The sequence below is a fragment of the Trichoderma evansii genome, assembly GCF_050947405.1.
Source record: "Trichoderma evansii strain SZMC 28006 chromosome Unknown GGI43scaffold_24, whole genome shotgun sequence".
Classification (NCBI taxonomy): domain Eukaryota; kingdom Fungi; phylum Ascomycota; class Sordariomycetes; order Hypocreales; family Hypocreaceae; genus Trichoderma; species Trichoderma evansii.
In genome coordinates, this window is record NW_028145182.1 from 426,302 (window position 1) to 452,405 (window position 26,104).

A 26,104-nucleotide genomic window follows, 5' to 3' on the forward strand; every position below is an offset into this window, starting at 1 on the left:
GGGGAGGGGTGCCGAACCGCCGGACCAGGGACGAGGATCCTGGACAGTCGGGACGCCGGAAAGCTCCCTGAATCGAGGAGGGCCAAGGCGTGCCGGCGCCGGGATGACGATCGGGGCAAGCTATGCCGCAGAAGTTCGGAGGGCTGCGGATCGAGCGTTTGCGACCCGCGTCACACGAGAAAAACGGGGGTTCTGGCGACGAGTAAGCGGCGAGCTGCACGAGCTTTTGACGACGAGAGTTGCGAATCGAATCGCAGGTGAGGTGCAAGTCAGTGAGTGGCTGGCGGAGCAGCTGCGGCAGATGGGCGGCGGGCAGAGGTACCGGGTACTTGTGCGGCGGGTGGGTGCCAAGTACCTGTCACGGCTGGCAGCAGAACCAGCACGGCGGAAAAGGGGGAGGCAGCGAAAAATAGGGATGTGGATAAATGGATAGGGATGGGGATGGCCTGTAGATGGAAAAAAAATTATATTTCTACTTCATTTCTATTTTCTTTTATTAATTGTAAAGACCTAGAAGCCACGGTGTTCCATAAAAGTGACGGCGCATTATGCATATGCATACACATACACCGCGTATTCGACACCAATATCAGCTGTTCTCCTCAATCCATCGTGTGCCTACTTACTCTATGCAGGCCACAGGCTGTTATCAAGCCCACAGGCTGCTATCAAGCCCCAACCCAGCTATCGCATGTGGCTTCCAGCTGGGATTATGTGGCGTCTGGCGTGACGGTCTTAGCAGGGGGTACAAGGGGAGCTTGTGCCCTGTACTTTTGATTTCGCCTAGCTGGACGGTCCGGCAGTGCCGTAGTAGTCGCATCAAATCGACGCAGCTAGCAGTGAGAGAGCCGCTAAGAAATCTAAACGCAACATGCGTATAGATGAAGCTCTCTGTATGGTCTGCAAGGAAGCTGTGCGAGCAGCGGTTCCCGAGTACGAGGCGAAGCTGCAGCAGAAGCTACAGCCACGCATATGCAGGCACAGAGCATAATCTGAGCCTCACAAGCGCAGCTTTGCGCCGGATATCAAAGTCAAATGTGCGGAGTGCCATGCCGGTATGGGGTACGGGGACTTGAAGCTAGCGGTCGTAGCACCAAGTTGCTACCAGAATAGGGAGTGAGTGCCCTGAGCAAGTGGGATCTGCCAGCGGGAGATTTGCCTGGATGGAGCACGCACAATAGGAGGCCTCGTTGGGGCGCACTTGTCATGATTCTGGAGAAGGCCTGATTAATGCTACTCAAAATGGATGCGATGCTTGACTAAGGATGCGTAGAAATCAGAGTGTTATTAGCAGTGCTGCAAGATGCTGCTACTGTATCTTAGGAGTATTAATAGCATCTAAACATTGTGAGCTAAACAAACACGGCACGCCATCTCCCACGCTTTGCCAGGATATTTTCGGCTCGACCTGTCAAATCTCTCCTGGAACATTCCAGCGGCTGCGCGTCACCCAAGATTTAGCGTTGCATCAAATCTCTATCTGTAGGGAGTAGTAGTGCGACTGTTCGAGATTGCGGCGGGTGCTAACGTGTCTCACAGACCATCCGATCTGCAAGGAGTCCCTTGGGTGCTTAGTTCCAGCCATTGAGGCTTAGGCTTACCCTAAAATGCGTGGAAAATACACGTATCTTCACGTATCTGCCACAATACGGGCAGAAAAATGCTTGGTTACTTGGCGCCAAGCTTCCTATAGGTTAATGTCGATATAATCGCTTCGCTAGCTGCTCTTTCAAACTTGCAGTCAGAAAATGTGTATCTGGTTGTCAAATCTCAATGGTGGCCGTTGGTCGCTCAAATTAGATGCTGATACAAGCCTCAATAACAGCTACATCGTTTATCGCCGCTAACCCTATTATTGGTTATAAGTTGATAACATCCTGCGCAAGCAAACTTTAATACGAGCATCCATTTCTTTTACTTTAGCGCAATGAATGCAAGGGGAAAATTAATTTTTTGTCTAAAGCAATCGTACGACATTAGGATTGGAGCCTGCTGACTAACATACATGTATGCTGCAGCTAAAGTGTGCAAAGTGCAACTACGGATGCCGCCCTATTGGGCAAGACAATTGAACCTTAATTTTGTCCGGTTGAGTTGTGATATTTTTCATGTCCTATTCTCATCTTTAGTTCTCTGATCAATAGATTTTAGCTCTGTAATCCGATCATCAATGAGAGCAATATCTGCATCTACTCTCAGAATCTTCTCCTCCATCATATCGACGTACTCCTGGTCTGTGAGCTTCTTCAATGGACTCCATTTTGACCTGAACCAGCTGTCGTTTTCATCCTTGACTTTAGGTTTCCTGTTGCTCAAGCCGTTGGCAACCATCTGTCCGCCTGCTCCCAGTACCCCCCACATCACCATGGCGGGTAGAATCTTGCCTGGCCCCCCTTCAAAAGTTAGTTAGCAAGTGCTGATACAGGAGCAAAGTCTGTTACGAATACTCACGTATTAATCCGGCTACTGCACCAGCTGCTGATCCTCCTACTGTGCTTGCGATAGTCTTGTCAACTGGCCTTAACTGCTGGTCACCCCCCATTGCCCTGACGGTCACGGACCTGGTGACTTTGATAGAGTCAGTGATGAGTAATGATTTCATCCGGATAGAGTAGACGCACACCAGAAGCTCCCTCCTAGAGCAAACCATTGAAATCCAGTTACTGCACCACTAGCAACAGGGCTGGTGTCCCGGGCAATGGCACCGGCAACACCGGCCATTACTCCAACAGTACCTTGTATATGTTAGAGCTCAGTGTCAAGACATGTACGGTAAAATAGAGAACGCACCAGACCATGCGCCAACTTGAATGGGAGTTACCAAAAGATCTACAAGTTCTGGTGGTATTAAGCCTCGTTTCTTGCGCTGCTGCTGCTGAATGGCGCCGGGAGTAGGCTCCGGCTTGTCGCTCATGATGATGGATTTTTCCCCGCTGGCTGAGGCTAAACGATAACGGAGAGAAGAGTGGAGAGAGAAGGCTTGAAAATGAGAAGAATACTAGTAGTCAGGATATATGTACGAATTGAAGCTATCGTGACAGATAGTAGATTAAAAAATGAAATATAAAAGGCTATTAATAGTATAAAAAGACATATGGCGGCGTTGATGGAGGTCAATCTCTGAGAATGAGGTACCTCGCGCTTGTACCTTGTCCTAAATCCAATTCAAATTCCTCGCCTGGCATTGGTGGGGCTCTGCAGATATGCACAAAACGAGTCGGCGGCTACTGGCAGAGACTTTGCAGGTACAGCGCTGCACAGGCACACGCCACAGCGGCTCAGGGCACTCACGAGTACCTACTTAGTACCGCCCCTTCGCAGCTGTACCGGTATTATCGCGCGCGCTAGCCCCAACGCGGCCTGGCGTCTCCCACTCTTCGGCGGGCGAAAATTGGAAATGGAAAAGGCAAACCAGCCCTTCTCACGACGCCGCATCGTTTTTTTTCCACGACGAGCAAATTTCACCTCGCCAACCCCAGACCCGGCACCGCTTGTCTGGGCCTCGCACACGCTTCTCGCATTCGCCCTTCGTCCGTCCGTAGCCAATCTGGTCCCGCCATTGGCTGCTCTCGTCGACGACTCTCGGCCACCGCCTATCCCACTGACGCTGCTCTCTTTGCGCATCGGTCTTTGATATCGTTGCGCAAGCTCGCCCTTCAACCGCAATCATGCGTATGTCACTGAGTCTGGCTGTGCCGAGCCCTCGAGAACCCCCTGCTGATGCCTCTCTATAGCTCCCAAGAAGAAGGAACAACAGAAAATGTCCCTCGGGGACTTTCTGAATGATTCAGGTTGGTGCTGCCGTCCATCACCACCCCTCCCTTGACCCTCGCCGACCGCCTTCACATGCGGGTCGCATCGACACCCCGCGCCGGCGCTACAAGGGCAGTCTCTGAACAATATGTTGACTTCTGGTTTAGGTTTTGGTGGAGGCTCTTGGGCTGACGAGGTTGAGGAAACCTATGGTAAGTTGTTTCGACTCAACCGTTGCCAAGTGAACAATTGCTAACCTATCACAGTTACTGGTAAGATGAATTTCGGAAATAAGGAAAAGACCATGGCATGACCCAGGCTGTGGTGGTACATGGCACAGAAAATATTAACCCATACTGCAGGTACTCAGGCTCTCCCCCCGGCTCGAGACAGCGGTCGCTCCGGCGGTGGCATGTCTTCGTGGCAGGACCGTGGTATGCATTACTTCTATTTTAACAATCTTTGTTGCTCGGCGTACTAATTGCTGTAGGCTACTCTGTCCGCGAATCCATTCCCACCAAGATTCCCGAGAGACCCCCTTATACCGCTCACTTGGGTAACTTGTCGTATGACGCAACCAGCGAGTCCGTGACTGCCTTCTTCGAGGGCTGTGACGTCGTCAGCGTTCGCATTATCGAAGACCGAGAGCTACAGCGACCCAAGGGTTTTGGATACGTTGAGTTTGGCAATGTTGAGGGCCTCAAGAAGGCCTTGAACCTTGATGGAGAGTCCTTTGAGGGCCGTATGATCAAGATCAAGGTTGCTGATCCTCGTATGTGTCTACCATCTTATTCTTCCAATCCTCTATGCTGACCCAATTTGTAGCTCGTGGTGGCGATGGCCGAGATGGCCGAGGTGAATCCACCCGGGACTTGAGCGATTGGACTCGCCGAGGACCTCTGCCCGATCTTGGCCCATCAAGGGGCCCCCGATCTGACTTTGGCGAACGACGCCCCCGTGATCCCGCCTCCGAAGGCCGTGCCCCGCGTGAGATGAACTGGGAGCGACGAGGACCTCTGTCTCCTACTGCTCCCCAAGAGCCTGGATCCCGTGAAAGCAGCCGTGCGCGCGGAGAGGGTATGGGCGAGCGCAGCGAATCATACCGTGGAAACCGCCGCGACCCTGCAACCTGGGGAGAGGGCAATGGTCGTGCTCCTCGCCAGTACAACGAGCGTCCTGAGCGCCCTGAGCGCGCCGAGCGTACCGCTACTGCCGCTGAGAAAGATTTCCAGTGGCGCAGCAACATGCGTCCGGATGCTGCCAACGCACCTGCTGAGACTCCGGCCTCTCCCAGTGCCACCCCGGCTCAACCTGCTGGCCGCCCTCGCTTGAACCTTCAGAAGCGAACCGTTTCAGAGGCTGCTGACAGCTCTGCCTCTGCGGCCGCGGACTCCAAGGCCAGCCCCTTCGGTGCTGCTCGCCCTATCGACACTGCGGCGAGGGAAAAGGAGATTGAGGAGAAGAGACTGCAGGCTATTCAGGAGAAGCGTGAGGCTGACGACAAGGCCAAGGAAGAGAAGCGCGTAGCTAAGGAGGCTGCCGTCGCCAAGGCTGAAGCTGAAGCCAAGGAAGCCGCCGAGGCTGCCGAGGCCAAGCCTGAAGAAAAGGCTGAAGCCGAGACCGAGACCAAGCCAGAGGGAGAGGCAAAGGTTGAGGGAGAGGCGCAGAACGGTGCGGCGGGAGAGAAGCTCACCATCCGAACTCGGGAGCAGCCCAAGGAGGCGCCGAAATCAAGAGCTACTGAGTCTGGCAACTGGAGATCAGAGCCACGAACACCCCGTGGACCTCCCAACCGTGGTGACCGTGGTGACCGTGGTGACCGCGGTGACCGTGGCAGCCGCTCAGGCGCGACCCGAGGACCTCGCAACGAGAACCGCGCGCCTCGATCCAATGGCCAGCAGGCTGCTGCACCTGCAGCAGAGGGCGATGCCCCTGCCGCTACCCCTACTGCTGATGAGGACGGCTGGACTACCGTTGCTGTCGGCAAGAAGGGACGTACCGGCCGAGTGTAAAAAACCAAAAGCGATTGTAACTTTGATCCCCATTTCCTTTCGGTTTTCATGACTAGAGATGCCGTCGCAAGGTTTACGCCAGCAGATCCAGTCCTGACATCCTGTGCACTTGTCTCGACTTTTTTTTTCCCCCACGCTTTACTGTTTTGCGGAGAAGGCTTATTCAGCCTTTATTCTCGGCTATCTCCAGGCTGAAAACTGCTTGGATATGGCCCATGATTTTCCGGCAACACCATATGATACCGCCTCGACACTGGGAATGGCTCCTTTGGCGCCATCTTGGCTTCTTAGGTATTAACTGGTGGGGCCATTACAGCGTTACTTGCCTTGCCTATGTTTGCTGAATGAGCTTGATAGAGGCTTGTTTGCTACTTGGCGGACGGGTATGATGAAACATTGCAGCTGCCCGGTATATATCGGCCGTAATGACTGTGACTACAGCTTGGAGGACGGTTGAAATACGATACAATTTTCACGACATCCAATATATGCGGGACAGACTAGATTGAAAAAGAGGGAGATGATTTTCTGCGATCAGCTTTCGATTGATGATGATGACGGGCTCACGCTTTTACGCAGTGTGGATAGTAGGGAGAGCGGGGGACTAATCAGTTCATCTACGGACATTTGGGAGGGAGTATAAAAAAGGGGAACAATCTGCACAAGTGTCTATTTTTTCGTCATTTTTTCGACTCCTTTCGTTTCTTCGTTTGATTTTTTTATGATTTTTTACTTGGTCGCTTGACAAAGAGGACTGCTTCGAGAGACGGGACAAAAAAAGCTTGGGATTTGGACAGGCTCATGCGGGTAGACAGAAATGGCGGGCATGGAACAAAAAAAAGGGGAGCCTGGGGCTGGCAAACAAGAGAATAGGCAGCCGAATGTAGTCGCTTTGAAGCGAGTCTTTTCTGATAGAGGTGCGAGGCAAATGAGAAAAAATGAATAAAATTACATAAAAAAGGATGGTGGAGATGACGTGTTTTGTGAATGGTATGTGTGAATTGTGTTTGCCTACTACCTCCTAGTAGGTACTTGTCAATACACAAGGCTGTGTGGGTGGCAGGCAGCGAGATGGTGAATGGCTGCATGCCTGATTTTTTGTGGTCGCTGCCTGTACTTTTTACTGCAGGAGATGGTCGGATATAATATATTGCGCGCTCATTGTCGATTGCAACAGCTATCAATTCTCTCGTCTATCGTTTACATCTTCTGTTAACCTCTCTTTATCATCAGTCCATCTACAAAGAGCAAACATCATCAACAACACCAAAAATATCATCAGCATCATCATCACCAGCATCACCACCATGCCCGCCTACAAATTCACCTTCTCTCCCTCTCTATCCCCCCTCGCCAACCAAACCCCCCAAACACTCTCCTCCAAATCCAACCCCTCCATCGCCCACCTCATGACCAGCGTCTTCGTCCTCCGCCAAAACAAACAATCCCCCTCCCCATCTCCAGCTCAGATCCTCCTCATGCGTCGCCACCCTTCGGATTCCTACCCGCTCAAGTGGGAAGCCCCCGGCGGCTCAGTCGATTCCACCGACGAATCGACCTTATCCGGCGCCGCGCGCGAGCTCTTTGAGGAATCTGCCCTCAAGGAGAGCCATTTCCATGCTGTTCTGGGAATGACGAAGCAAAAAGCAGAGGATTTGTTTTCGTCGTCGAGCGGGGAGAAGAGGCCTGATAATTGGGGTATTAACCCAGAGGATGAACAAGCAGCGGATATAGAGGTGCAAGTCTCTGAGGAGATGAAGATTCTGTTTACGACTTTTCATGAACCGGATGGGATTTGGGGAAAGGTCAATTTTCTCGCTACTGTGGATGAGGATGCTAAAGTCAAGGTTAATACCAGAGAGCATGTCGAGTGGGGATGGTTCACCGAGGAGGAAGTCAGGACGGGACGGGCCTTGGAGTCGAGTATCAATACTGAAATTATTTTCCCGGATGAGGAGCTCTCGGATGGGGGTAAGAGGATATTGGAGTTTACGAGCCAGGCTGTTTGGGGGTCTCTTTTGGAAGCTTTCAGTGTGGGTAAGGAGCTAGGCGTTATTGTGTAAGTGGGAGGGAGGGCCTCTCATGGTGATGATTCTGATGATAATAACGTCTTTATTCTTGTTATTCTCTCCTTTATGTTTTAAAGACGACTACCTAGATAGATCGATAGATAGATACGAAGGTAAAAGGCATGCTTTACATACTTGCTTCAACGTCCATGCTCAGCATTGAAGTCTTATAAAAACCCTCCCAAGAAGCCCCTTCCAAGAAGGGACAAATAAAATGAAAGATATCCCCCAAATAAAAATAAATCAAAACGCCAGGCCAGCATAAAAACATTTTCATCATATACACAACCACAGAGGAAGAAGAAGAATCAAGACCTCTTCGCACCCATCTCCTCCATCCCATAATCATCCCACTCATCATCCGAGCCCGTCGCGCCCCCAATCTTCTTCCCAACCCAGATTCCCATCGCCGTCACCAGACTCCCCAGCAAGAACCACCCTTCAAACCAGCCATCAACAAAGGCCGGTGTCAGGGCTCCTCGCAAGACACCCCCCACGGCAGATCTCGCCTCGCTCGGGAGCTGACTCCGCAGCAGCAGACTCGCGGATATGACGTACGTCGCAATGACTTGACCAACCGCCAGTGCGAGATTTGCTTGCGCATGGCGAAGCAACCCGGGAGTCCACTTTGCAAACAAGTGGAATGTCTGGATGGCACTGTTTGCACTGGCCACGAGGATGACGCCGCTTAGGGCAAAGCTGATGATACGCGCCCATGCCATCTGGTCGAGCTTCGGGTCCCAGTGTCTCGCCAAGAGACCCAAGAAGCGGTTAATGGGATCACTGTTGGCGAAGCTGGCTGACGGAGAAGATGCTCTTCGAAGAGTCGTTAGGGAGGTTGCGAGGATACGATACACGCAGTAGGCGCTGAAAATGTACGACGGCACAAGCAAGAGGCGGCCAAGGGTTGTAGATGCCCGAGCCGAAGCTGCGCGCTGGCTCTTCATTAGTAGAAGATTGGAAGAGAGATTCGCCTCCATTGCTTCCAATCCAGCAATCTCCATCCTGAGCGTCTGCATCTCAGCCTGCTCACTCGACTGTCCGCGAATCGATCCCATGACAAGGCCGACAAGCCCTCCAGATTTACCCCCATTGACAGTACCTTCGGCAATTTTTCTCTCCAGATAGTGTAGTCTATGCTTCTTTGTTACAAGCATCTCGTTGGTCGCATCCAGGCCCGTCTGTTTACGGTTCAAATCCGCCTCAGTCAGGGGCTTCCGCTTCCTCAGCTCGGCAGTGCTAAACGTATGCCACGGTGATGACACAGACGCAAAGCCAGACAACAGCGCCATGAGCGATATCCCCACCACGCCAATCCTCTCCAAACACGCCCTCGTCAGATCCTCGCCCATAGTGCCCTGCATCTTGCCATCAATCGTCGGTGGCGGCGGTGATCGCAACATAATCTCAGCCCTGGGTACAACGCTTCCCATCGACCAGAACAAAGTCAACCACCCACCAAACAACACTGCTTGCAAACCCAGCGCCATCCGCGGCATCTTCCCCTTTGCCGTCCTCTGGAAACTCCACCCCGCGCTCGAAATCACCGATCGACACTCCAGCCACGGAATCAGCACCACCAGCATAAACAACAACGCCGGCACCGTCACCCTCAGCGCAAGATTCCTCGCCGCCGGGTCAACCGCCTCGACAATCTCCGCCATGATCAGCGCGCCCAGCGTCGCCGCCAGCCCAACCGTTGTACCAAAAGCCCATGCCGCGCCTCGTCTCCGCCAGCTCTTGCTGCCATGCTCGGCGTGAACTTGTCGCAACGCTGCCGGAGCGTGGGCCGGAAGGACGTGGCCCTCGCCGTCGCGGATGTCGTCCTGTGCCGCGGCGCTCAGCTTCGGGAAGACGAAACGCACAGCGACGGTATTTGCAGCGAGGAAGACTACGGCGAAGGGCAGGGCCGAGAGCAGCGCTGCCGCGGTGACGGCGCTGGAGCTGGGAGGAGCGCAGGCATCTTGTCGGTCGCAGGAGGAGAAGAGCGAAAAGGGCCACATCTGTGCTGGTTTATAATTATGTTGTTGGTTCTTCCGTTTCTCTTCTTCCTTGGTATTATTTCCTCCTCTTCCCTACTTTGTTTTGCCTGTATCAATTTCCTCAGTCGCGGCCTTTCCTCCGCTCAAATCGTCCTCTCTCTCGAATCGTTCGTACGTATATCCAGTCCCCGCCGTCGCAATCGCAATCGCAGCTTTATCGTCTCAAATCCTCCCCCGCCAAGCCGGTTAAAGGGAGCACGACAGAGGCGCAAGCAGGTTAATCTGCAGGCAGCCACGGCGTAACAAGCTCCAGAAGCTCAAGCCACCAGGTGTCAAATAAAACGTAATCGGGTCTAAGCTTTCTGTGCGTCAAATAATAATATGAGCTGAAGAATGAAGAGGTAAAAAGAGAGTTTCAAGGAGAAGTAAAAAGCGAATGTCTTTTGTTATCGCAGGGACGCAAACATCCCAAGCCCCGGCACTCAAACGAGCGTTCTAAAGTCCAGCTTTATGATCTGGCCTCTCTCATAAGAACCAGCGAGAAACAGCCGAGTGAACCAGATGGAAGCGACAATCTGTACTCTGTTTAGTAGGACGCAGTGATAGTACAGGGTCGTACAAATTGGGATTACTTCTGTACTCCGTACAGAATGTAACGTCAAGAGAGAAAAGAGAGAGAACAGCGGGAAAAAAAGACAGAAAAAGAGAACCAGCCAGGAATGACGACGATCCTCATGTACCGGTACTGCGGCGTGCCTGTGCCTGTGCTAGCCAGTGACACTGACGTCGTTATGGCGCGGGTAAAATGACGCCCCATGGCCGCCGCAGCCAATGACAGGTCACTCTACTTGCCACACGCACTGGTGCTCGCAGTCAGATTCCCCCACTGTTACAGCCCACCAGGCCCGTCCCAGTAAAACGTCCCATCCCAGTAAAAATGATCTATTTTCAGCACTCGCGGGCTGCCGTTTAGCCTCGTCTAATCCCACGCCAGAGCTAATACGAAGCCGCCTACAGTACAGTCGCAGTCACAGACAGACAGAGTAACACCTTCTGTGCCTCGAATTGCGAAGATCCTTCCACGCACAGACTCGCATCCATGCATAACCTTATCCTGCCCGATAACAATCCAATCCAATCCCCCACTCTTATTGCACTCTCATTGTTTCGTATCCAGACGCCCTGTTTCACTGGGCAGAGTCAGAGCCTCAACCCCGCCTCCAAAGCCGCGTAAACCTCCCAGAAAAACCCTTGCTTGCTTATACGAGACGCACATCAAAGCAGATAGAAAGACATGGGTGTCTCTTTTTTCCCCGCTGTTATTAAAAACAAAGTTAATAGCAGATGCGAGTGAGTGACGAATTCTTTATTCATCGGCAGATTGATTATTTATCAGCATCTCATTGGTCCAGGAGCTCCATCTCCACGGAAGACGGCACATTCAAAGTGTTGAATGCTTAATCGCTTTCTTCTTTGGGCTCTTCGGCGCAAAAAGTGAATCCCATCTTACGACGACTCCATTATGTAAGAGTCACCTGCCTGGGCAGCTGCATTCCATCAGTCTTGTCATGGCCCATTGTATTCACGCTCGATTCCACAACATGCGTTCTTGATGCTTTGGCACTGCGGGGGCATGATATGACCTAAATTCATCGCTCTATTACTCAAAGACCATCCAATCTTCTATCAATCGCTAAACTACCTAATTCTACAATGCTTCACCTTCAATACCCATTTCAAGTGCCCTCTCAAACTAGCACATGTTTTCATTATCATCATGAATCTCCCGGCTCTTGGTCGTCGCCCCTTCTTTTGAACCAGTTCTTCTAGCCTGGAAAGGGATCAATAATGCAATGGGGGCCTATGTGGCAAAAAGTCTTCTTCTTCTCACTTTCAGTATCAATGGGTCGATCTCGAAGTCCATAGTCATAATTGCCCGTATATGATCCTTCACGAAGCTCTTCTAGTTCCAACATGGCTGTATCTGCTGGCGCGGCCTCCTCTCGAGGCACCTCTGGCACGTATGCTAAGCTCTGTGCAGCAACATTCTCTAAACCCTGAGTCCATTGCCGTTGTCCATGATGTTGTTGAGGCGCAGGCTTATACTGCATTGGCTGCTGCTGCTGCTGCTGATGCAGTTGTTGCTGCTGATACAGTAGTTGTTGCTGCTGAAATAGTAATTGCTGCTGTAACAGTTGTTGCTGTTGATACAGTTGCTGCTGCTGAGACTGTTGCGGCTGTGACCTAGATGGTTGTGACCCATATGGTTGTGACCCAGATGGTTGTGACCCGGATGGCTGTGATCCAGATGGCTGTGATCCAGATGGCTGAGATTGAGATCGATATCGAGATGGCCGTGACTGCTGTGGCTGTTGCTGAGATGACTGTGATCGAGACAGAGGCTTCTGTGGCAAACTCGATTCCCGGGGGTGCGGACTTGATGGCTCCTCAAAAAGCTGCTCCATCTCCCGCTGTAGTGGATCCTCTGGCCGTAGATGTTCTCTCTGCCACTGCTGCGATTTCCCTCGAGCAGGGCCTCCTGGTTCCGGTTTGGAAAAGGGAGAAAAGTACGCAAGAGCAGGAGACTGCACCAAAGGATCATCTGGCTCTATTTCTTTTTTTTCCACAAACTCCGCCTTTAGTTTATCAATCTGTTTAACCAGGGAGATTTGGTCCGAAGGAGATGGGCGTAACGGACGTTTGCCTTTTTTGTCTCTCACTACACCTTCGACTTTGTTGTCGTCGCAGATCCTCGCAATATCCGACGCTCTTGAGGCTTCCGCCGCCATCTCGTTATACAATTCGAGGGCTTTTTTCAGTCTGTCATTGTTGTTCGTGGAAGCCTCTAACAGTGTTTGGTGAGGAGGGGCATTGGTTGACCAAGATGTATCCCGTAGTGTTTGCCCCGATAGTAAAGACTCTTCAGATCTGGCTCTTGTGTGCCTGGGTGATGGTGATCCAGCTGGGAGCTGCTTGGGTGTAGTTGCAAAAGCTATCAAAGGCACAGCATTTGAAGGACCAGCTGTCCAAGATGAAGATCTGGCTTTAGGAAGTTCAACCCTTGCTGGCTTCGTTATGGGAAACTCCGAGGGCCTAAATCCTAAAGAACTCGAAGAGTCAAATTTTAGAGGTTCCAGGGGCCTAAATTTTGGAGATGCTACTCTAGAATGCCTAGCTAGGGCAGAGCTGGCTGTAACCTCCGCTGGAGAGGGGCCAGCAGTGTTTGACAACGGCTTTGGAGGTGTGTGTATTGATGGCCTTGTCCCCAAAGGTCTTGTAGTTGAAGACCCTGCTCCAAAAGATGGCGCCCTTGGGTGTCCTGGCCCAGAAGATGCTACTCGTGAAGCCGCCACTCTTCTGGCTGCTGCTCTCAAAGGCTCCGCTGTTGACGGTCCGCCTGTAGATGGCCCAGCCTCCAAAACTGACGCTCTCTAACCTCGCGCTTTCGGAGTTGCCTGTGGCGAAGCTGGTTGTCTTTGAGACGAAGCCACTCGTGCTGCCATTTCTAAACCTCTTGCTCTCGTATCAGGTGTCACGGAAGATGTGTTTGGCGTCGTTCCCTGCCAGGTAACCCTGCGATGGTAGTTATCGCGTGGCATAGAGTCGCCGCCTCCTCTCATCGTAACAATTGAGCCGCTGAATCCCACATCTTCTGGGTCGCCGCCTCTCAATTCCCTAGCCGCTGTTACACTATCTTTGAAACTTTCCGCACTCTTCATGATTTGGGCCCCGGACGCACGGCCTGGAGCGGCGAGCATCTTCTAGGATGTGCTCTCGGAATTTCGGCCTTGGGCCTCATCCGACTCATCGTCTTCTTCTGCGCTTATTCCATGTTTAAGGGCAGCTGCCTCGCTAACCTCCATTTCGTGAAGCTGTTCTAGCTTCTGCTGTTGATCCAGTGCCTCCGCCCCCGTCATGACCTCAAACTCTCCTTCTTCGTCGTCCTCCTCGTCCTCACTATTGGGAGCGCTTGGGGGAGCACTAGAAGGCATCGGATCAGAGACAACACGGCGCGCAATACTAGTTCGTGGGCCGGGCGCAGCGTCGGGGGATTTTGACCTTATCGGCACAGGCTCGTGGTGAGGCTTAATAGTTGGATCGAATTTAGCAGGCAGACCCAGAACTTGTGCTACTTGATGCGCCTCCTCGTCGGGTGAAATTTGGACCTCCAGTTCGTAAGTGCTACTGGCCTCGCTGTCGGCTTCATGTTTACCATGAGTGGCGGCCAGCATGCTGACATATGTTTGTCGCGAGTTATCGTTTGTGCGCTTTGCCTTTTTCTTATTTCGCTTTTCACTGGGTCTCACGACGACGACAGGCACAGGAGAATACTGTAGACAGTACTTGGAAAATGAGTTGCGGTTATTAACGAGTCCTTGGAGACCACCAAGAGATCGCCCTCGGGTGCCCACAACCAGCATGGCTGGCTGATAGAGTTGGATCTGGATTTTTGTAGATGGTTAGGATACATGGCAGGAGATGGGAGAAAAAAGATATTCACAGCTACTTACTAGCGACTGAAAGGTAGAATGTAGTTTACCCACGGCGTACTCCAGAATGAAAGCAACTGCACGGTTACTGCTGTTTTTTGCCATGATGCTGTCCATAACTTGCTGCGCATCGCTGGAATATGATTTCTCGCTAAGTCTCATGTCTTTTTCGATCACACGCACGCAGATAATCTCGTCGCCGTCATCGACGAGCTCATCCAACAACCATTGGACAGCGTACTCTGAGTATGGATTCTCGTCGACGCCGACCATAAATGTTCGTGATCTACGACGTGGCTGGTATCCATTGTGCCTGACATTGAGCACAACCGACGAGGGAACTTTTTTGGATGATTCACCGATGGGCACATTGTCGAACCCAACATGGCGCTCAAATCTGTCGCATTGCGAGGTTAGCATTGTCGCTCCCATTGCAAAATTAAGGCGTTGGGGGTAATAAGGCGTATAAACTAGGTTGCACGAGAAAAAAGAATTAAAAGGGAAAGACACAGAGAAATAAATAAAAGAAACTGGCCGATTAAGATGTTATGAGACATAATATGCAAAGCATAAGAGAAGCCAACAAGGGAAACATGCATATGCCAAGCATGAGGCATGTGAGAGGCTGAGCTGGGATAGCTCGGATGAGTTGTACGACAGAGACATAGGCATGAGCCATCTTTGCTTGCTTCTCCCAGCGGAGGCAGAGGAAATAGCCATAAAGAGAGGTCATCAAGCCAGTGTTGAGGCCAGGGCCTTGAGATACCTGCCTCGAAGTTCATGGGGCGAATAAATGGCTTGGTCCTTTTGCTAGGATCATATGTACATTGTTGTTGGTGTTGGAGGATAGGCAATATGAATTGAGGAAGGTATTCGTGGGCCATGGTATAACATATGGTTACGCGAACGGGTTGGTAGCACCAGAGATACCAATTTGGCCACATCAAGCAAATCGATGCTGCTCTCTTGAGATACCGCACTTGCAGTTCTCTGCCAAGCCGTATCGCAAGAAGATGGCACGGAATTCCCAGATATGGTACTAAGGAGTGCCGCTAGTGTAAAGATCGAAGCTATTTTCGGCCCACATAGACTGGAACTATCATAGCTCTAAAATGGACAGCAAATGATTCAAGGACAGAGTTATATCCGGTGCAGCACTGTGCAGCAACGGCTGCTTTGGAAGGGGATGTTTAGAGAAATGGATTGTCCATCCTTGGCCGGCAATTTTTTGCCGAGAGCAGGCGTCACGAAGGCCCGGAGAAGCACAAGCGTGTCTCTCTTAAGCTGGAGACGGTCCATCTCACCGAGCACAATGTCTGAGAGCCGCGCCCTTGAATCACCATGACACACTCGACATTTGCCGCATTGCCGTTCCAGGGAAGACAAAATCCAAGATGGGGTGTACGGAAACAAATGAAACGAAGATGGATATGCATAGAAAGAAAAACAAAGAGAGAAGAAAAGACGATAAAAATGCTGTATAACTCACCTGGTGTGTGGTGGAGGAGACGGAGGACGCGCTTTGGCACCATCAGAAGGCCGTTTTTGAACGCCCAGGGCGACACGCCGCTTAGTGGCCGACGAGCCTGATATGGTTTTGCCCAACGGGGCTCCATCGGGCTTTGGCAGCGCAGTGGCGAAGCTGAGTTTCGATTGTCGTCTCGAAGAAGTGTCGCTAGCACTGGAAGTGAGAGGCATCGAATTCTGGCTGCCGCTGGCGTCAGACGGAGGGAAGTACTCTTCTTGAGACTGCTTCGACGGCACCATTGACGCTGGAGAGACGTCCGAGTCGGAAGTTGGAAGAGGAGACCTTGGAGACTGCATGGTGAAAATGTTTTACTTGGTTTTCCTGTGACATTGCCCTATGTTAGTTTGTGTGATTTGTGTAAGCTGGTTCGGCTTGGTAGCTCACTCGCTGTTCACGGCAACTAAAGAATGGATATAATAAGGACTAATTCGATAACCAAGCGAAGGGATTTCGATAGTCGAAAAATGAATCCGTAGAGAAAATAAATGCAAGGTAAAAGCAATCAAGGTGCGTGTATATGCGCTTAGCTTAGCTAAATCAATACCCTTTGTTCCAGGTGGTTGACAAACAAAATAATGAAAGCACGTGAGGCGTTATTCGAAAAGGATGAGGAAGAAGAAAAGAGAGTCAAAAAAATGACACCCGAGGAAAGATGCTGAGCCTTTATGAATATCCTGGTTTGGCTGTCCTGGGTTGAGGCCTAAGAAAAAAATTAAGGACCACAAACCGGGCGAGACACAATATCAACGGCCCGGCACTGAGATGCCGAGCTGGCGCAGCACGGCAGACGGAATTTGCGGGAAGGTGCAGGTGGGCTCCGAGTTTGAGGCACGATGAGCTCAATAAATAGGCGGAAAGCGAGGCAAGTGGATGAGACCTGGATAAGACTTTCCCACTTCTAACGAGAAAAAGAGGGAGAGAGAAATGTGAAGGAAGGAAGGTGCGGCAGAAGAAGGGAAGGATAGTGCTGGAATGAGAAGAAGGGACGTTGATTGCGAGACAAGCTCCTGCCTGGCTTTGTTGGTCGGAGTGAAATGTGCCGAAATAAAAAAGCAAGTAAACAGTAAAATGAGGCGAGCTGGAATATGGATGGGTGCTGGGTGCTGGGTGCACTCGCTAATCGCTCTAAGTTTATCCTTTTCAGATATCTCAAGTAAATAGGTAGATGGAGATGAAAGGATGATAGATCAGATGAAGGCAAGAAATAGGCAGCAGGAGTCGAGTCTCTGGGCAAAGTGTCTTATCGCCTTGTCAGCAGCTGTTGAAACCCACAGCAGACGTCGCCTCGTTTTACTCTCCTCTCCTCTGCACTCAGGGGGAAGAGCAGCAGCCAAAAAAGCACAGATCGTCGACGTTGCAATAAGGCAAGACAAGCATAAAAACAAGCAGCGCCTCTAATTTTTTCGTTGCGCCGTCGGATATCCTAGATTTGTCCCTATTTAGGGCTAGGGTGGTGTGCCTCTCTTTGTACCTTTTGTTCTTTTGTTCTATTTTTTTTATAAAAAAATCGACAATCAAGGTACGCCTCTTCCGCTTCCGCGTTAGATAAAACACCCCGCAATCGGTGCCTGGGATTGGAGGGGAGACAAGCTGTTGTAGCTTGTATCGACAGCGATGTTGAAGCCACGGGGGGTCTTTGGTCCAGTCGATTCGCTGGCGGCACTCCGGGATGGCGTGGTTCTAGCGATGGCGACAGTGCGGGAGCGATAACCAGCAGCAGCCTCTTCAGCTCGTTGATTGCTAAAATAGGAGCAGCGATTTGTCGGTGGTGAGAAAAAGGAGGGATCAGGAAGCTTGTGATGGTGCCGCCGGAATATTGAGTTGGCGGCGCAGAACCGAGGGTCTGGTCTGGGTGCCGCGCACTGAGCAAGAGCTCAAGCAAAAAGACTCCTCTTTGGCCTCCGCTTTATGGCAGCGTTTGCTCCACTCGTGTCTGGGAGCTTGTCGATAGTAGATCTGACTTGCTGATTCACCGAATATTTCTATTTCGTGTAATTTATTATTTTATTAATCTTGGCCTTTCGGTGGCAGTAATAACTCGGAAAAGGCGGATAGGATAGTATTTGGCGTTAGCACTCTCTTGATAGAGACGCTGATAATGCAGGTCGAGGCTCCAAATTCAGGCAGAAAAGCGCATACCCGGGATGTCTTTCCGAAGAAACCGGTATGAATCGTGGCGATGCAATGGCGGTGAGTGAGAGCGTCGGATAGAGGACACGATTGCCAAGCTGTTTTTATTGAGATTGAATAATATGTTGTCGAATCGTGAGTGCGACTTGTACCGTGCAGTAAGTGGACTGTCTCTGAGATGAAACTCTGGTTGGTTGGGTAGCGTCACCACTCGTAGTCACTGCTCTAGATGTAGACCTAGGCGACACAGCCAAACCCGCCGCAGCACTACGTTTTTAAAACAAAATATAGAGGGGAAGGAAGAATAGCAAGAGGAAATGGTAAAAGAATTTTCAAAATGAAAAATAAGGTGAAAAGCGGCTTAAATGCGGAGCCCGTCGATAGCACTGTAGCATCCACGGTCATCGGAGAAATAAATGGTGTTGATATTGGCATTCACACAGCTATATACGGTATTAATCCCTCTGCTGCCCCGACCAGGATTCCCCAAAAATCGCCCGACGCAGTAAGAAGCAGCATCCAGGCCTCCCGTACCGCTCCATCTGTCGGCAGAGCTTAGATACGGAGACATCATCACATCGAGTAATGGTAACATGTCCACATGGGGATAGAGCTTGGCGCATTCAGCCAATCACGCCAACACCGCACATCGAGAGGATCAAACGACACGCACACACATAAGAAAGCCGCATAAGTCTCCGAATTAAAATCTCAAATGCTATGGAATATATGAATAGGAGATATCGTTCCGTACGAATCATAGGTTGGGCGCCAAGAGGCTTGGCTTTTGTCCCCCTCATTCTCGCCGACGGCAAGGATTCATTATATTTTTGCGTCTCTGCTGAAGAAAGAGGTGAGCCAATAAGGACGAATACTATATTATTACTTCTTTTGTGAGCAACGCCACCACCGTACCAGCTCGGTGTAACCCTCGCCCATGATGCAGCTACAGCCTGCAGTCACATACGCCAACCTGCTGTTGGTCTAGGCTGGATGCCAAGATGAGAAAGAGGCTGCAGCTAGAATTGACACGTTTGATAATACATGCAGCATGTTTTCGGTGGTGATTAATTTGGGGGCCTTTTTATTTACTATTTTCTTTCAGTATATACTTGATAGCGGAAATTCCCCGAGAGAGATATATGAATCCTCTGCTGCCGTCCAAGTACTTACTAGTCTTGGCTTGGCGTCATATACAGAGTAGTATATCTCCTCTCATCAACCATCACAGCCACTTTACGCTACTACAAGCAGGGTGCAAACACAATAGCAATGGCATTAGTTTACGTACTCTGTACGCAAGACAAGCATATCAGAGCCATCCAAGTAAGCTCGTTGTGTCTTCTCCCGCCAGCAAGGGGCCAAGCTTAGCCCCGTGCAACTGCTCACCTGACTGTCTCTCCCTTTTTTTGCCATCTTCAAACCCAACGTCCAACCCATCACCACCACCCCTTTTCAGCCCTAGCTAGCCCAAAACCTTAATGCCTGTAGCACCGTGGTATCCCTTCAACTTAAAACTTTGTAGCTTCCAGCTGATGGCTCACATTGCCGGGAGAAGCTTAGGTCATTGTGCTACGCTTTTTGTTTGTCTCCCACTAATACGTGGGCAGCGTAGCATCGTTCCAAAGCCACCAACTAAAAAAGCGAGCCAGCTCAGCGTCTTAGCAAAGTCAAATCCAACGTGCCTCTCCCATCCAGGCTGTGCGCGCTAGCGCTGTTCGCAGATCCCACATTGTAAATCGCTTTGACTCATCGCTTTTGGCCTGAATTCTCCCTACGTTGTAGGTTATGTTGAGATGATGAGACGACATGGCCACTTGTTTAATCACTCGTGGGATCAAGGCTCAGCCGGTGGATAGTGAAAATTGAACAATTCCTTTTTTTATTTCAGCCGTAATTCCACATCAACATTATGAACACTCTACAAAAATACTTCCGCCTCAAAAGTTGTATTCTACCTCCCCCAGGGCCCCTTTCGAGCAAACCTCGTGCCCTCATACGAGTTCCAACCAACTCCGTGACGCCATAGCCATGCAACTGGCCAGTTGTTGATCCAGTATACCCGCCCCATCTTCCCTTCAACATTTTCCGTATATTTTTGCCACGCATAGTATCATTTTCTAATCGTACCAGCGTCCACCTGGGCAAGGGGTGGAAAAATTTACACTCCACCGCACATCACATATAAATTATAGTGGTAGACCGGCGGTGTTTTCTTCCTACCGCATGATGGGTAACTCGACATATCCGTCTGCTCGCTTTAGTTGTAGGTGCGAGACAGGTTGCGGAGGTACCAGTCAACCAACTTTCGGCCAACCTTGGCCTCTGAGATGTGAATGAGATCCTGTAGAAGAAAAAGTTAGCCAAAGCTCTGGAATTCAAGAAAAAACTAGTATAGGGAAAAACGTACTCCCTGGAGAGCGTAGTCAAGGTCGCTGACGTTGACCAGCTCACCATCTAGGAGACCCTGGTCCTGCCATCGCAGCTGCTTGGTGCGCTGCTTGGTGACCAGGAGCCAAGATCGCAGCTCATCGGGCTTCACCTCGAGGAAGCCAGCGAGCTTGGTAAGATCCATGGTGGTGTAGAGTCGGAGGTAAGACTTGATGGTAGGGCTGTACATGTTGGTCTTGACCTCGTCCATGAAGATGGCCAGGTGGTGCTCCACGGGGTCGATGTTGGACTCGGGGTTATCAAAGTCCGGAGGGACGGGGGAGATGAACTTGGGGCAGGCGGTGCGGAAGAGCTCCTCGAAGATGGGCAGCGACTCGGGACCGCCACGCTGCATCTTCAGCAGCTGGTCACCGTACTTCTCGCGTAGGGCGCTGTGGATGGTGTCATCCAGTCTGGTGGGGTGGAAAGCCACGCAGATGGCAATCAGAGCATACATCTGCTCGTTCTTCTTGGTGATGGAGTCGAACTGGGCGTTCTTCTGGAAGTTCTTGGTCCGTGAGACGTAGATCAAGATGTGGCTGAACATGCGGATGGCATCGGCGTAGCGGTGCATCATCATGTAGGAGAAACCGACATAGTAGTAGGTTGTGAAGTGAGCCGCCATGACACGGGCGAACATGGCCTTCTTGTTGAGCTCAATGTCATCGAGCGTCTTGAGGGCCAGGCCGAAATCACCCAGCAAGCAGTGGACTCGCAGGAGACCGATGATGGAAAAGTATCCCAGCATCTTGTACAGGTTCTTAGAGCCGTACTCTCCGGCAACGGCCAAGGGATCCTCGTTACGCTTCATGGCTCCGAGCTGCTCGGTGATCTGAGATCGCTGAATCAGGGAGTAAAGGACGTTGAGGACGCTGTAGCAGCCCCAGGTGTTGGGGTTCTCGCGAAGGATCTGAATCTCCTCCTCATTGTTGGCCTGTCTCGCGATTCGGCTTCGGTAAGAGCTGAAAGAGTTGAACTGGTAGATGAACTCATCAATGACATCCCAAGCCCAGTAGTACTATATTTTCATCATCTCGAGCGTTAGCCGTGGAAATTCTTGGCAATTGAACGAACAAGGCCGCATCAAGTCACACACGCACCGAAGGGGGTTCGAGATCAACGGGGCCATCCGAGTTCAAAATGTAGTGGAACAAGCTGCAGTATGCGTCGTAGCTCTGGAACTTGACCTCCAAGGGTGCTGAGAAGTCCAGGGGCTGGGCGGCCTGCAGGAGGCGGGACTGGATATCGTCGGTCTGCTGGGCCAGGTTGAGCGATGTTGTCTGGCTGAGCTCGTCGCCGTCTTCGTACTGGACGTGCTCCTTGTATTCGGCTACCAAGGCTTCCTCCTCGACATCGCTGTCGTCAGCAATCGCGCGGGCCGGAGCCCCTCCGTTCTGGTACGTCGCCATGGTTGTCTGGCCCGTCGTGAGATCTTGTCGAGGCTGGGGGTGAGAGGGGCAGCAATTTTTTCTACGCCTTGCGCGGGAGGGGCTTGACGCTCTCACGAATTTTCCCCTTCGTGACTGGTTAGGGCTTGGTGCATCGCTAAGTGCATGTGAGATTTAAGCGATGGATAAAATGCCGCTTTGCTGCATTGGGTATGCATCTACAGGGGCCAAGCTTCCGATAGCCATTTAAAAGATTTCGAGGCGGGGCAGTGCTACGAAGGTACCGAGATCGAGGTACCTGGCAAAGGCAAAATGGGTGATGATGATACCGAGGGGTCAAAAAGGACTTGACTGAGGGGCAGCATTACTTTTTTTTCCAGAGCTTCTTATCGCCAGATCGTGTTAATACGAAACGTAGTGGCAAGCTTTCATTGCTGGATTTAGTAATTTGCAATCCACTTGAAGCCAAATTTGAAGCAAAAGCTACGCTGGTCGCCTTCCGAAACATTAATAAGCAAGCTGCAAAACTTGCGAGCCCAAGGAATCCCTGCAACTTCGTACTTCTGTGACTCTTACAAAGAGTCATAGACGATGAGCAAGGGCTGCCAAGTGTCATCGCCTTAACAAATTTGGGTCACATTTGGGTCACATACATTCCTCCGGGACGCAAGCGAGCCAACGGGGTCGTATAGAAAGCTGGGGTTGCAGACACGATCTAAAATCAACGTTTTCTTAGACAAGCCAGAGAGCGACGGCGAGCATCACCAAACATCCAGTTTCATTCACTTCAGCACCTGTTTTCTTATCTTTACTTCTTTTAATCCATCTCACAACATCATCTACCCATCATGCCGATTGTGACGCCAGAAAAGCTGGCCAGCTTGCAGAAGCAGTCTCAAGATGTCCGAAATGTAAGCAGTCCTTCTCACCTTTAACTGAGATCGTGCATCTGATATCAAAACTAGATCTGCATTTTGGCTCACGTAGATCATGGCAAAACTTCATTGACAGATGCTCTGCTGGCCACCAACGGTATCATATCGCCTAAACTGGCCGGCAAGATCCGCTACCTGGACTCGAGACCCGATGAACAAACTCGAGGCATCACCATGGAATCTTCCGCCATCTCACTCTACTTTTCTATGCTGAGACGATCAGCTCCCGAGGCTACCCCCGAGGCCAAGGAGTATCTGATTAACTTGATCGATTCACCAGGCCACATTGACTTTAGCAGCGAAGTATCCACCGCCTCAAGATTATGTGACGGTGCTGTCGTGCTGGTTGATGCTGTCGAAGGAGTCTGCAGTCAGACTGTAACGGTCCTACGTCAGAGCTGGATTGAAAAGCTCAAACCACTCTTGGTTATTAACAAGATTGACAGACTTGTGACTGAGCTTAAGATGACGCCTCAAGAGGCATATGTCCACCTGAGCAAGCTTTTGGAACAGGTTAATGCGGTCTTGGGCAGCTTTTTCCAGGGCGAGCGTATGGAAGAAGATCTCAACTGGAGAGAGAAGATGGAGGAGCGTGTAAATGCCACAGCCGCAAACAAGGCCTCAACTGCAAGTGATACGGCTAGCGAAGTTGGAGGAGACCTCCAGTTCGAAGAACTCGATGATGAAGATTTATATTTCGCACCAGAGAAGAACAATGTCATTTTCAGCAGTGCTATTGATGGCTGGGCATTTACCTGCAGGCAGTTTGCAAGCTTGTACGAAAAGAAGCTGGGAATCAAGCGAGGCATTATGGAAAGATGCCTATGGGGCAACTTTTACTTGGATCCTAAGACGAAGAAGGTGCTTGGGCAGAAACATCTTAAGGGCCGCAACCTCAAGCCCATGTTCGTTCAGTTGGTTCTTGAGCCCGTCTGGACCGTCTACCAAGCTACTATTGGCGCTGATGGCGGCAGAGGAGACCCAGCGCTCCTTGAAAAAGTCACAAAGTCGCTCAACATCACAATTGCTCCTCACATCCTCCGAGCAAGAGATCCCCGACTTTTATTAACCACGGTTTTCGCTTCATGGCTACCGCTTTCAACCGCCTTGTTGGTCTCCGTTATCGAATCGCTCCCATCACCCCCTACAGCACAGGCCGAACGACTACCTACCGTCATCGACGAATCTCCGGACGCTCAATTCGTTGACAAGTCAGTCCGAGATGCTATGGTCTCTTTCAAAACTGATAAATCAGATCCCGTCGTTGCATATGTCAGCAAGATGGTATCTATTCCTGAGAGCGAGTTACCCGAAAATAAGAGGCGTACTGGCCAAATGACCGGAGAGGAGGCGAGAGAATTGGCTCGGCAGAAGCGTGCAGCGGCTGCTGCTTTGGCCGCCGCCAACAGCCAGAGTGAGGAGGATATGATGGCCCAGGCGCTGGAGACTGTTAACCTAGACGAAATCACACCAGCTGCCGAGGAAGAAAAAGTCGATCCGGAGCACTTGATTGGCTTTGCCAGAATCTTTTCGGGAATGCTCTCCGTGGGAGACACATTATATGTCATCCCACCCAAGTGGTCACCAGCCAATCCTCACGCAGATCCTGAGCCTCAGCAGGTTACTGTAAAGTCACTGTACATGTTCATGGGAAGAAGTCTAGAAGCCCTGAACACCGTTCCTGCCGGTGTCGTCTTCGGTATCGGAGGCCTGGAAGGCAAGATTCTCAAATCAGGAACTCTCTGCAGCACGCTCGAAGGAGCTGTCAATTTGGCGGGTATCAGCCTCGCTGGAAAGCCAATCGTGCGTGTTGCGCTTGAGCCAGTCAACCCAGCAGATCTCGATAAGATGATCCAGGGACTGCATCTCCTTGTGCAGAGCGACCCCTGTGCAGAGTACGAGCAATTTGCTAGCGGAGAGCACGTTCTGCTGACTGCTGGTGAACTTCATCTCGAGAGATGTCTCTTGGATTTGAAGGAAAGATTCGCACACTGCGATATCCAGGCTGGTGCTCCCATCGTGCCTTATAGAGAGACTATTGTCAAGGCAGAGGAGATGCGTCCTCCTGCTAACAAAGAGCTTGGCCGTGGAACTATTGTGTCTTCTACGAGCTCGAAGCAGGTCAATTTGACCCTGCGTGTGCAACCGCTGCCTACAAATGTCACAGACTTCCTGCTCAAGAATGGTGATGCAATCAAACGCTTGTATAATGTACGAAAGTCAGCAGAAGAGCAAGGAGAAGAGAGCAACGAGGAAGTCATCGAGGCAGATACCGAGCTTACTGCTGGCGCAGCTATTTCGGTAGAAGAGCTAAGGACACAGCTGCAGAAAGAGTTGGAGACAGGAAAGGGCCGTGAGGGTTGGAAAGGCCTGGTGGATCGAATCGCGGGCTTTGGGCCAAGGCGGACAGGCCCCAATCTCCTCATCGATGCTACCAAAGATGGCATCCTTCCAAAGATCTTTGCTACAACCAAGGCGTCCGAAGCTACAGCTGAGTCTGACGACAAGCTTCAGCCCAGCCATCTCTCTGATAAAATCACATATGCTTTCCAGCTGGGAACGGCACAGGGACCATTGTGCAATGAGCCCATGCAGGGAGTCGCCGTCTTCATTGAGGACGTTTCCTTTAATCTTTCAGAGGATGATACATCTGCTCGTGATAAACTGAACAGGCTTACGGGAGAGGTCATCAAGGCGTTCCAATCGTCACTACGAGCAGCTTTCCTGGACTGGTCACCGCGACTCATGCTCGCCATGTACACCGTTGAAATCCAGACTTCTACAGAGGTATTGGGACGAGTATACGATGTGCTTACCCGTCGCAGAGGCCGTGTAGTATCTGAGGCAATGAAAGAGGGAACGCCTTTTTTCACTATCCAAGCTATGCTGCCAGTAGCTGAGAGTTTTGGCTTTGCAGACGAGATGCGCAAGCGGACTAGCGGTGCGGCGCAGCCACAGCTGATTTTCGCGGGATTTGAGATCCTAGATGAAGATCCGTTCTGGGTGCCATTTACCGAAGACGACTTGGAGGACCTCGGAGAATTGGCCGATAAAGAAAATGTAGCGAAGAGGTACATGGATGGCGTGCGAAAGAAGAAGGGCCTGCTAGTGGAGGGTAGGACCGTTGCCAGAGATGCGGAGAAGCAGAAGACGCTCAAGAGGTAGAGGCCAACAGCATTACTATTTGCTGCTAGGAAATGTTAGCGTTGTGTAGACCGATAGATAGACGAGGCAACGAGGCCAAGAGACAAGCGTAAAAACAAACATGACATGACTCTGAATTATCCTCTGCCACACTCGTCCAGCCCAAACTGCCTTGGACCGATTTTTGGGGACATCTAGCCCTCTCGGCTGAGGTTTTAGCTCAAGACTGACTCTTCAAGGCCT

At 51.1% G+C, this 26,104-nt stretch overlaps 9 protein-coding genes across 9 annotated transcripts; 4 read left to right on the forward strand and 5 right to left on the reverse strand.

Annotated features, from left to right (window-relative positions):
* Positions 1-1,723: 1,723 nt before the first annotated feature.
* On the reverse strand, positions 1,724-3,113 carry GGI43DRAFT_415132 (uncharacterized protein). Its single transcript, XM_083207123.1, has 4 exons — positions 2,791-3,113; positions 2,622-2,735; positions 2,452-2,568; positions 1,724-2,393 (listed from the first exon to the last, which is right to left on the reverse strand). Exons 1-4 carry the CDS (start codon positions 2,912-2,914, stop codon positions 2,107-2,109), a joined length of 642 nt encoding a protein of 213 aa, XP_083056921.1. The 5' UTR covers positions 2,915-3,113; the 3' UTR covers positions 1,724-2,106.
* A 395-nt stretch (positions 3,114-3,508) lies between these two features.
* Positions 3,509-6,096, forward strand: GGI43DRAFT_210168 (uncharacterized protein). The gene is made up of 7 exons (XM_083200193.1): positions 3,509-3,672; positions 3,735-3,791; positions 3,921-3,965; positions 4,020-4,025; positions 4,116-4,187; positions 4,244-4,525; positions 4,579-6,096. The coding sequence occupies exons 1-7, from the start codon at positions 3,669-3,671 to the stop codon at positions 5,763-5,765; spliced, it is 1,653 nt and encodes a 550-aa protein (XP_083056922.1). The 5' UTR covers positions 3,509-3,668; the 3' UTR covers positions 5,766-6,096.
* An 874-nt stretch (positions 6,097-6,970) lies between these two features.
* GGI43DRAFT_415136 (NUDIX hydrolase domain-like protein) lies at positions 6,971-7,968 on the forward strand. The gene has a single exon (XM_083207124.1). It carries the CDS (start codon positions 7,073-7,075, stop codon positions 7,826-7,828), a length of 756 nt encoding a protein of 251 aa, XP_083056923.1. The 5' UTR covers positions 6,971-7,072; the 3' UTR covers positions 7,829-7,968.
* A 17-nt stretch (positions 7,969-7,985) lies between these two features.
* On the reverse strand, positions 7,986-10,089 carry GGI43DRAFT_210171 (Abscisic acid G-protein coupled receptor-domain-containing protein). The gene has a single exon (XM_083200194.1). It carries the CDS (start codon positions 9,835-9,837, stop codon positions 8,143-8,145), a length of 1,695 nt encoding a protein of 564 aa, XP_083056924.1. The 5' UTR covers positions 9,838-10,089; the 3' UTR covers positions 7,986-8,142.
* Positions 10,090-11,252: 1,163 nt separating this feature from the next.
* On the reverse strand, positions 11,253-12,748 carry GGI43DRAFT_210297 (uncharacterized protein). The gene has a single exon (XM_083200196.1). The coding sequence runs from the start codon at positions 12,603-12,605 to the stop codon at positions 11,643-11,645; it is 963 nt and encodes a 320-aa protein (XP_083056925.1). The 5' UTR covers positions 12,606-12,748; the 3' UTR covers positions 11,253-11,642.
* GGI43DRAFT_210286 (uncharacterized protein) lies at positions 12,749-13,414 on the forward strand. The gene has a single exon (XM_083200195.1). The coding sequence runs from the start codon at positions 12,892-12,894 to the stop codon at positions 13,249-13,251; it is 360 nt and encodes a 119-aa protein (XP_083056926.1). The 5' UTR covers positions 12,749-12,891; the 3' UTR covers positions 13,252-13,414.
* On the reverse strand, positions 13,415-16,605 carry GGI43DRAFT_210310 (universal stress protein). Its single transcript, XM_083200197.1, has 4 exons — positions 16,223-16,605; positions 15,796-16,155; positions 14,328-14,703; positions 13,415-14,258 (listed from the first exon to the last, which is right to left on the reverse strand). Exons 2-4 carry the CDS (start codon positions 16,128-16,130, stop codon positions 13,578-13,580), a joined length of 1,392 nt encoding a protein of 463 aa, XP_083056927.1. The 5' UTR covers positions 16,131-16,155; positions 16,223-16,605; the 3' UTR covers positions 13,415-13,577.
* A 3,223-nt stretch (positions 16,606-19,828) lies between these two features.
* Positions 19,829-21,915, reverse strand: GGI43DRAFT_210370 (translation initiation factor 3 complex subunit L). Its single transcript, XM_083200199.1, has 3 exons — positions 21,495-21,915; positions 20,375-21,412; positions 19,829-20,308 (listed from the first exon to the last, which is right to left on the reverse strand). Exons 1-3 carry the CDS (start codon positions 21,801-21,803, stop codon positions 20,225-20,227), a joined length of 1,431 nt encoding a protein of 476 aa, XP_083056928.1. The 5' UTR covers positions 21,804-21,915; the 3' UTR covers positions 19,829-20,224.
* A 599-nt stretch (positions 21,916-22,514) lies between these two features.
* Positions 22,515-26,019, forward strand: GGI43DRAFT_210358 (GTPase RIA1). The gene is made up of 2 exons (XM_083200198.1): positions 22,515-22,693; positions 22,748-26,019. The coding sequence occupies exons 1-2, from the start codon at positions 22,631-22,633 to the stop codon at positions 25,880-25,882; spliced, it is 3,198 nt and encodes a 1,065-aa protein (XP_083056929.1). The 5' UTR covers positions 22,515-22,630; the 3' UTR covers positions 25,883-26,019.
* Positions 26,020-26,104: the final 85 nt, after the last annotated feature.

Excerpts from the sequence above, each read along its gene's own strand:
- GGI43DRAFT_210168 (XM_083200193.1), top strand. Across the intron at positions 4,188-4,243 it reads GTCTTCGTGGCAGGACCGTG|GCTACTCTGTCCGCGAATCC; the intron begins GTATGCATTACT and ends TAATTGCTGTAG. Across the intron at positions 4,526-4,578 it reads GATCAAGGTTGCTGATCCTC|CTCGTGGTGGCGATGGCCGA; the intron begins GTATGTGTCTAC and ends CCCAATTTGTAG.
- GGI43DRAFT_210286 (XM_083200195.1), top strand. The coding sequence starts at position 12,892 with ATGGGAAACTCCGAGGGCCTAAATCCTAAAGAACTCGAAGAGTCAAAT.
- GGI43DRAFT_210310 (XM_083200197.1), bottom strand. The coding sequence starts at position 16,130 with ATGCAGTCTCCAAGGTCTCCTCTTCCAACTTCCGACTCGGACGTCTCT. Across the intron at positions 14,704-15,795 it reads TCTCCTCCACCACACACCAG|ATTTGAGCGCCATGTTGGGT; the intron begins GTGAGTTATACA and ends GCAATGCGACAG. Across the intron at positions 14,259-14,327 it reads ATTCTACCTTTCAGTCGCTA|ATCCAACTCTATCAGCCAGC; the intron begins GTAAGTAGCTGT and ends ACAAAAATCCAG.
- GGI43DRAFT_210171 (XM_083200194.1), bottom strand. The coding sequence starts at position 9,837 with ATGTGGCCCTTTTCGCTCTTCTCCTCCTGCGACCGACAAGATGCCTGC.
- GGI43DRAFT_210370 (XM_083200199.1), bottom strand. The coding sequence starts at position 21,803 with ATGGCGACGTACCAGAACGGAGGGGCTCCGGCCCGCGCGATTGCTGAC. Across the intron at positions 21,413-21,494 it reads TTGATCTCGAACCCCCTTCG|TACTACTGGGCTTGGGATGT; the intron begins GTGCGTGTGTGA and ends ATGAAAATATAG. Across the intron at positions 20,309-20,374 it reads TTGACTACGCTCTCCAGGGA|GATCTCATTCACATCTCAGA; the intron begins GTACGTTTTTCC and ends TTTCTTCTACAG.
- GGI43DRAFT_210297 (XM_083200196.1), bottom strand. The coding sequence starts at position 12,605 with ATGGCGGCGGAAGCCTCAAGAGCGTCGGATATTGCGAGGATCTGCGAC.
- GGI43DRAFT_210358 (XM_083200198.1), top strand. The coding sequence starts at position 22,631 with ATGCCGATTGTGACGCCAGAAAAGCTGGCCAGCTTGCAGAAGCAGTCT. Across the intron at positions 22,694-22,747 it reads AGTCTCAAGATGTCCGAAAT|ATCTGCATTTTGGCTCACGT; the intron begins GTAAGCAGTCCT and ends TATCAAAACTAG.
- GGI43DRAFT_415132 (XM_083207123.1), bottom strand. The coding sequence starts at position 2,914 with ATGAGCGACAAGCCGGAGCCTACTCCCGGCGCCATTCAGCAGCAGCAG. Across the intron at positions 2,736-2,790 it reads TCAAGTTGGCGCATGGTCTG|GTACTGTTGGAGTAATGGCC; the intron begins GTGCGTTCTCTA and ends AACATATACAAG. Across the intron at positions 2,569-2,621 it reads TCTAGGAGGGAGCTTCTGGT|TCACCAGGTCCGTGACCGTC; the intron begins GTGCGTCTACTC and ends ACTCTATCAAAG.
- GGI43DRAFT_415136 (XM_083207124.1), top strand. The coding sequence starts at position 7,073 with ATGCCCGCCTACAAATTCACCTTCTCTCCCTCTCTATCCCCCCTCGCC.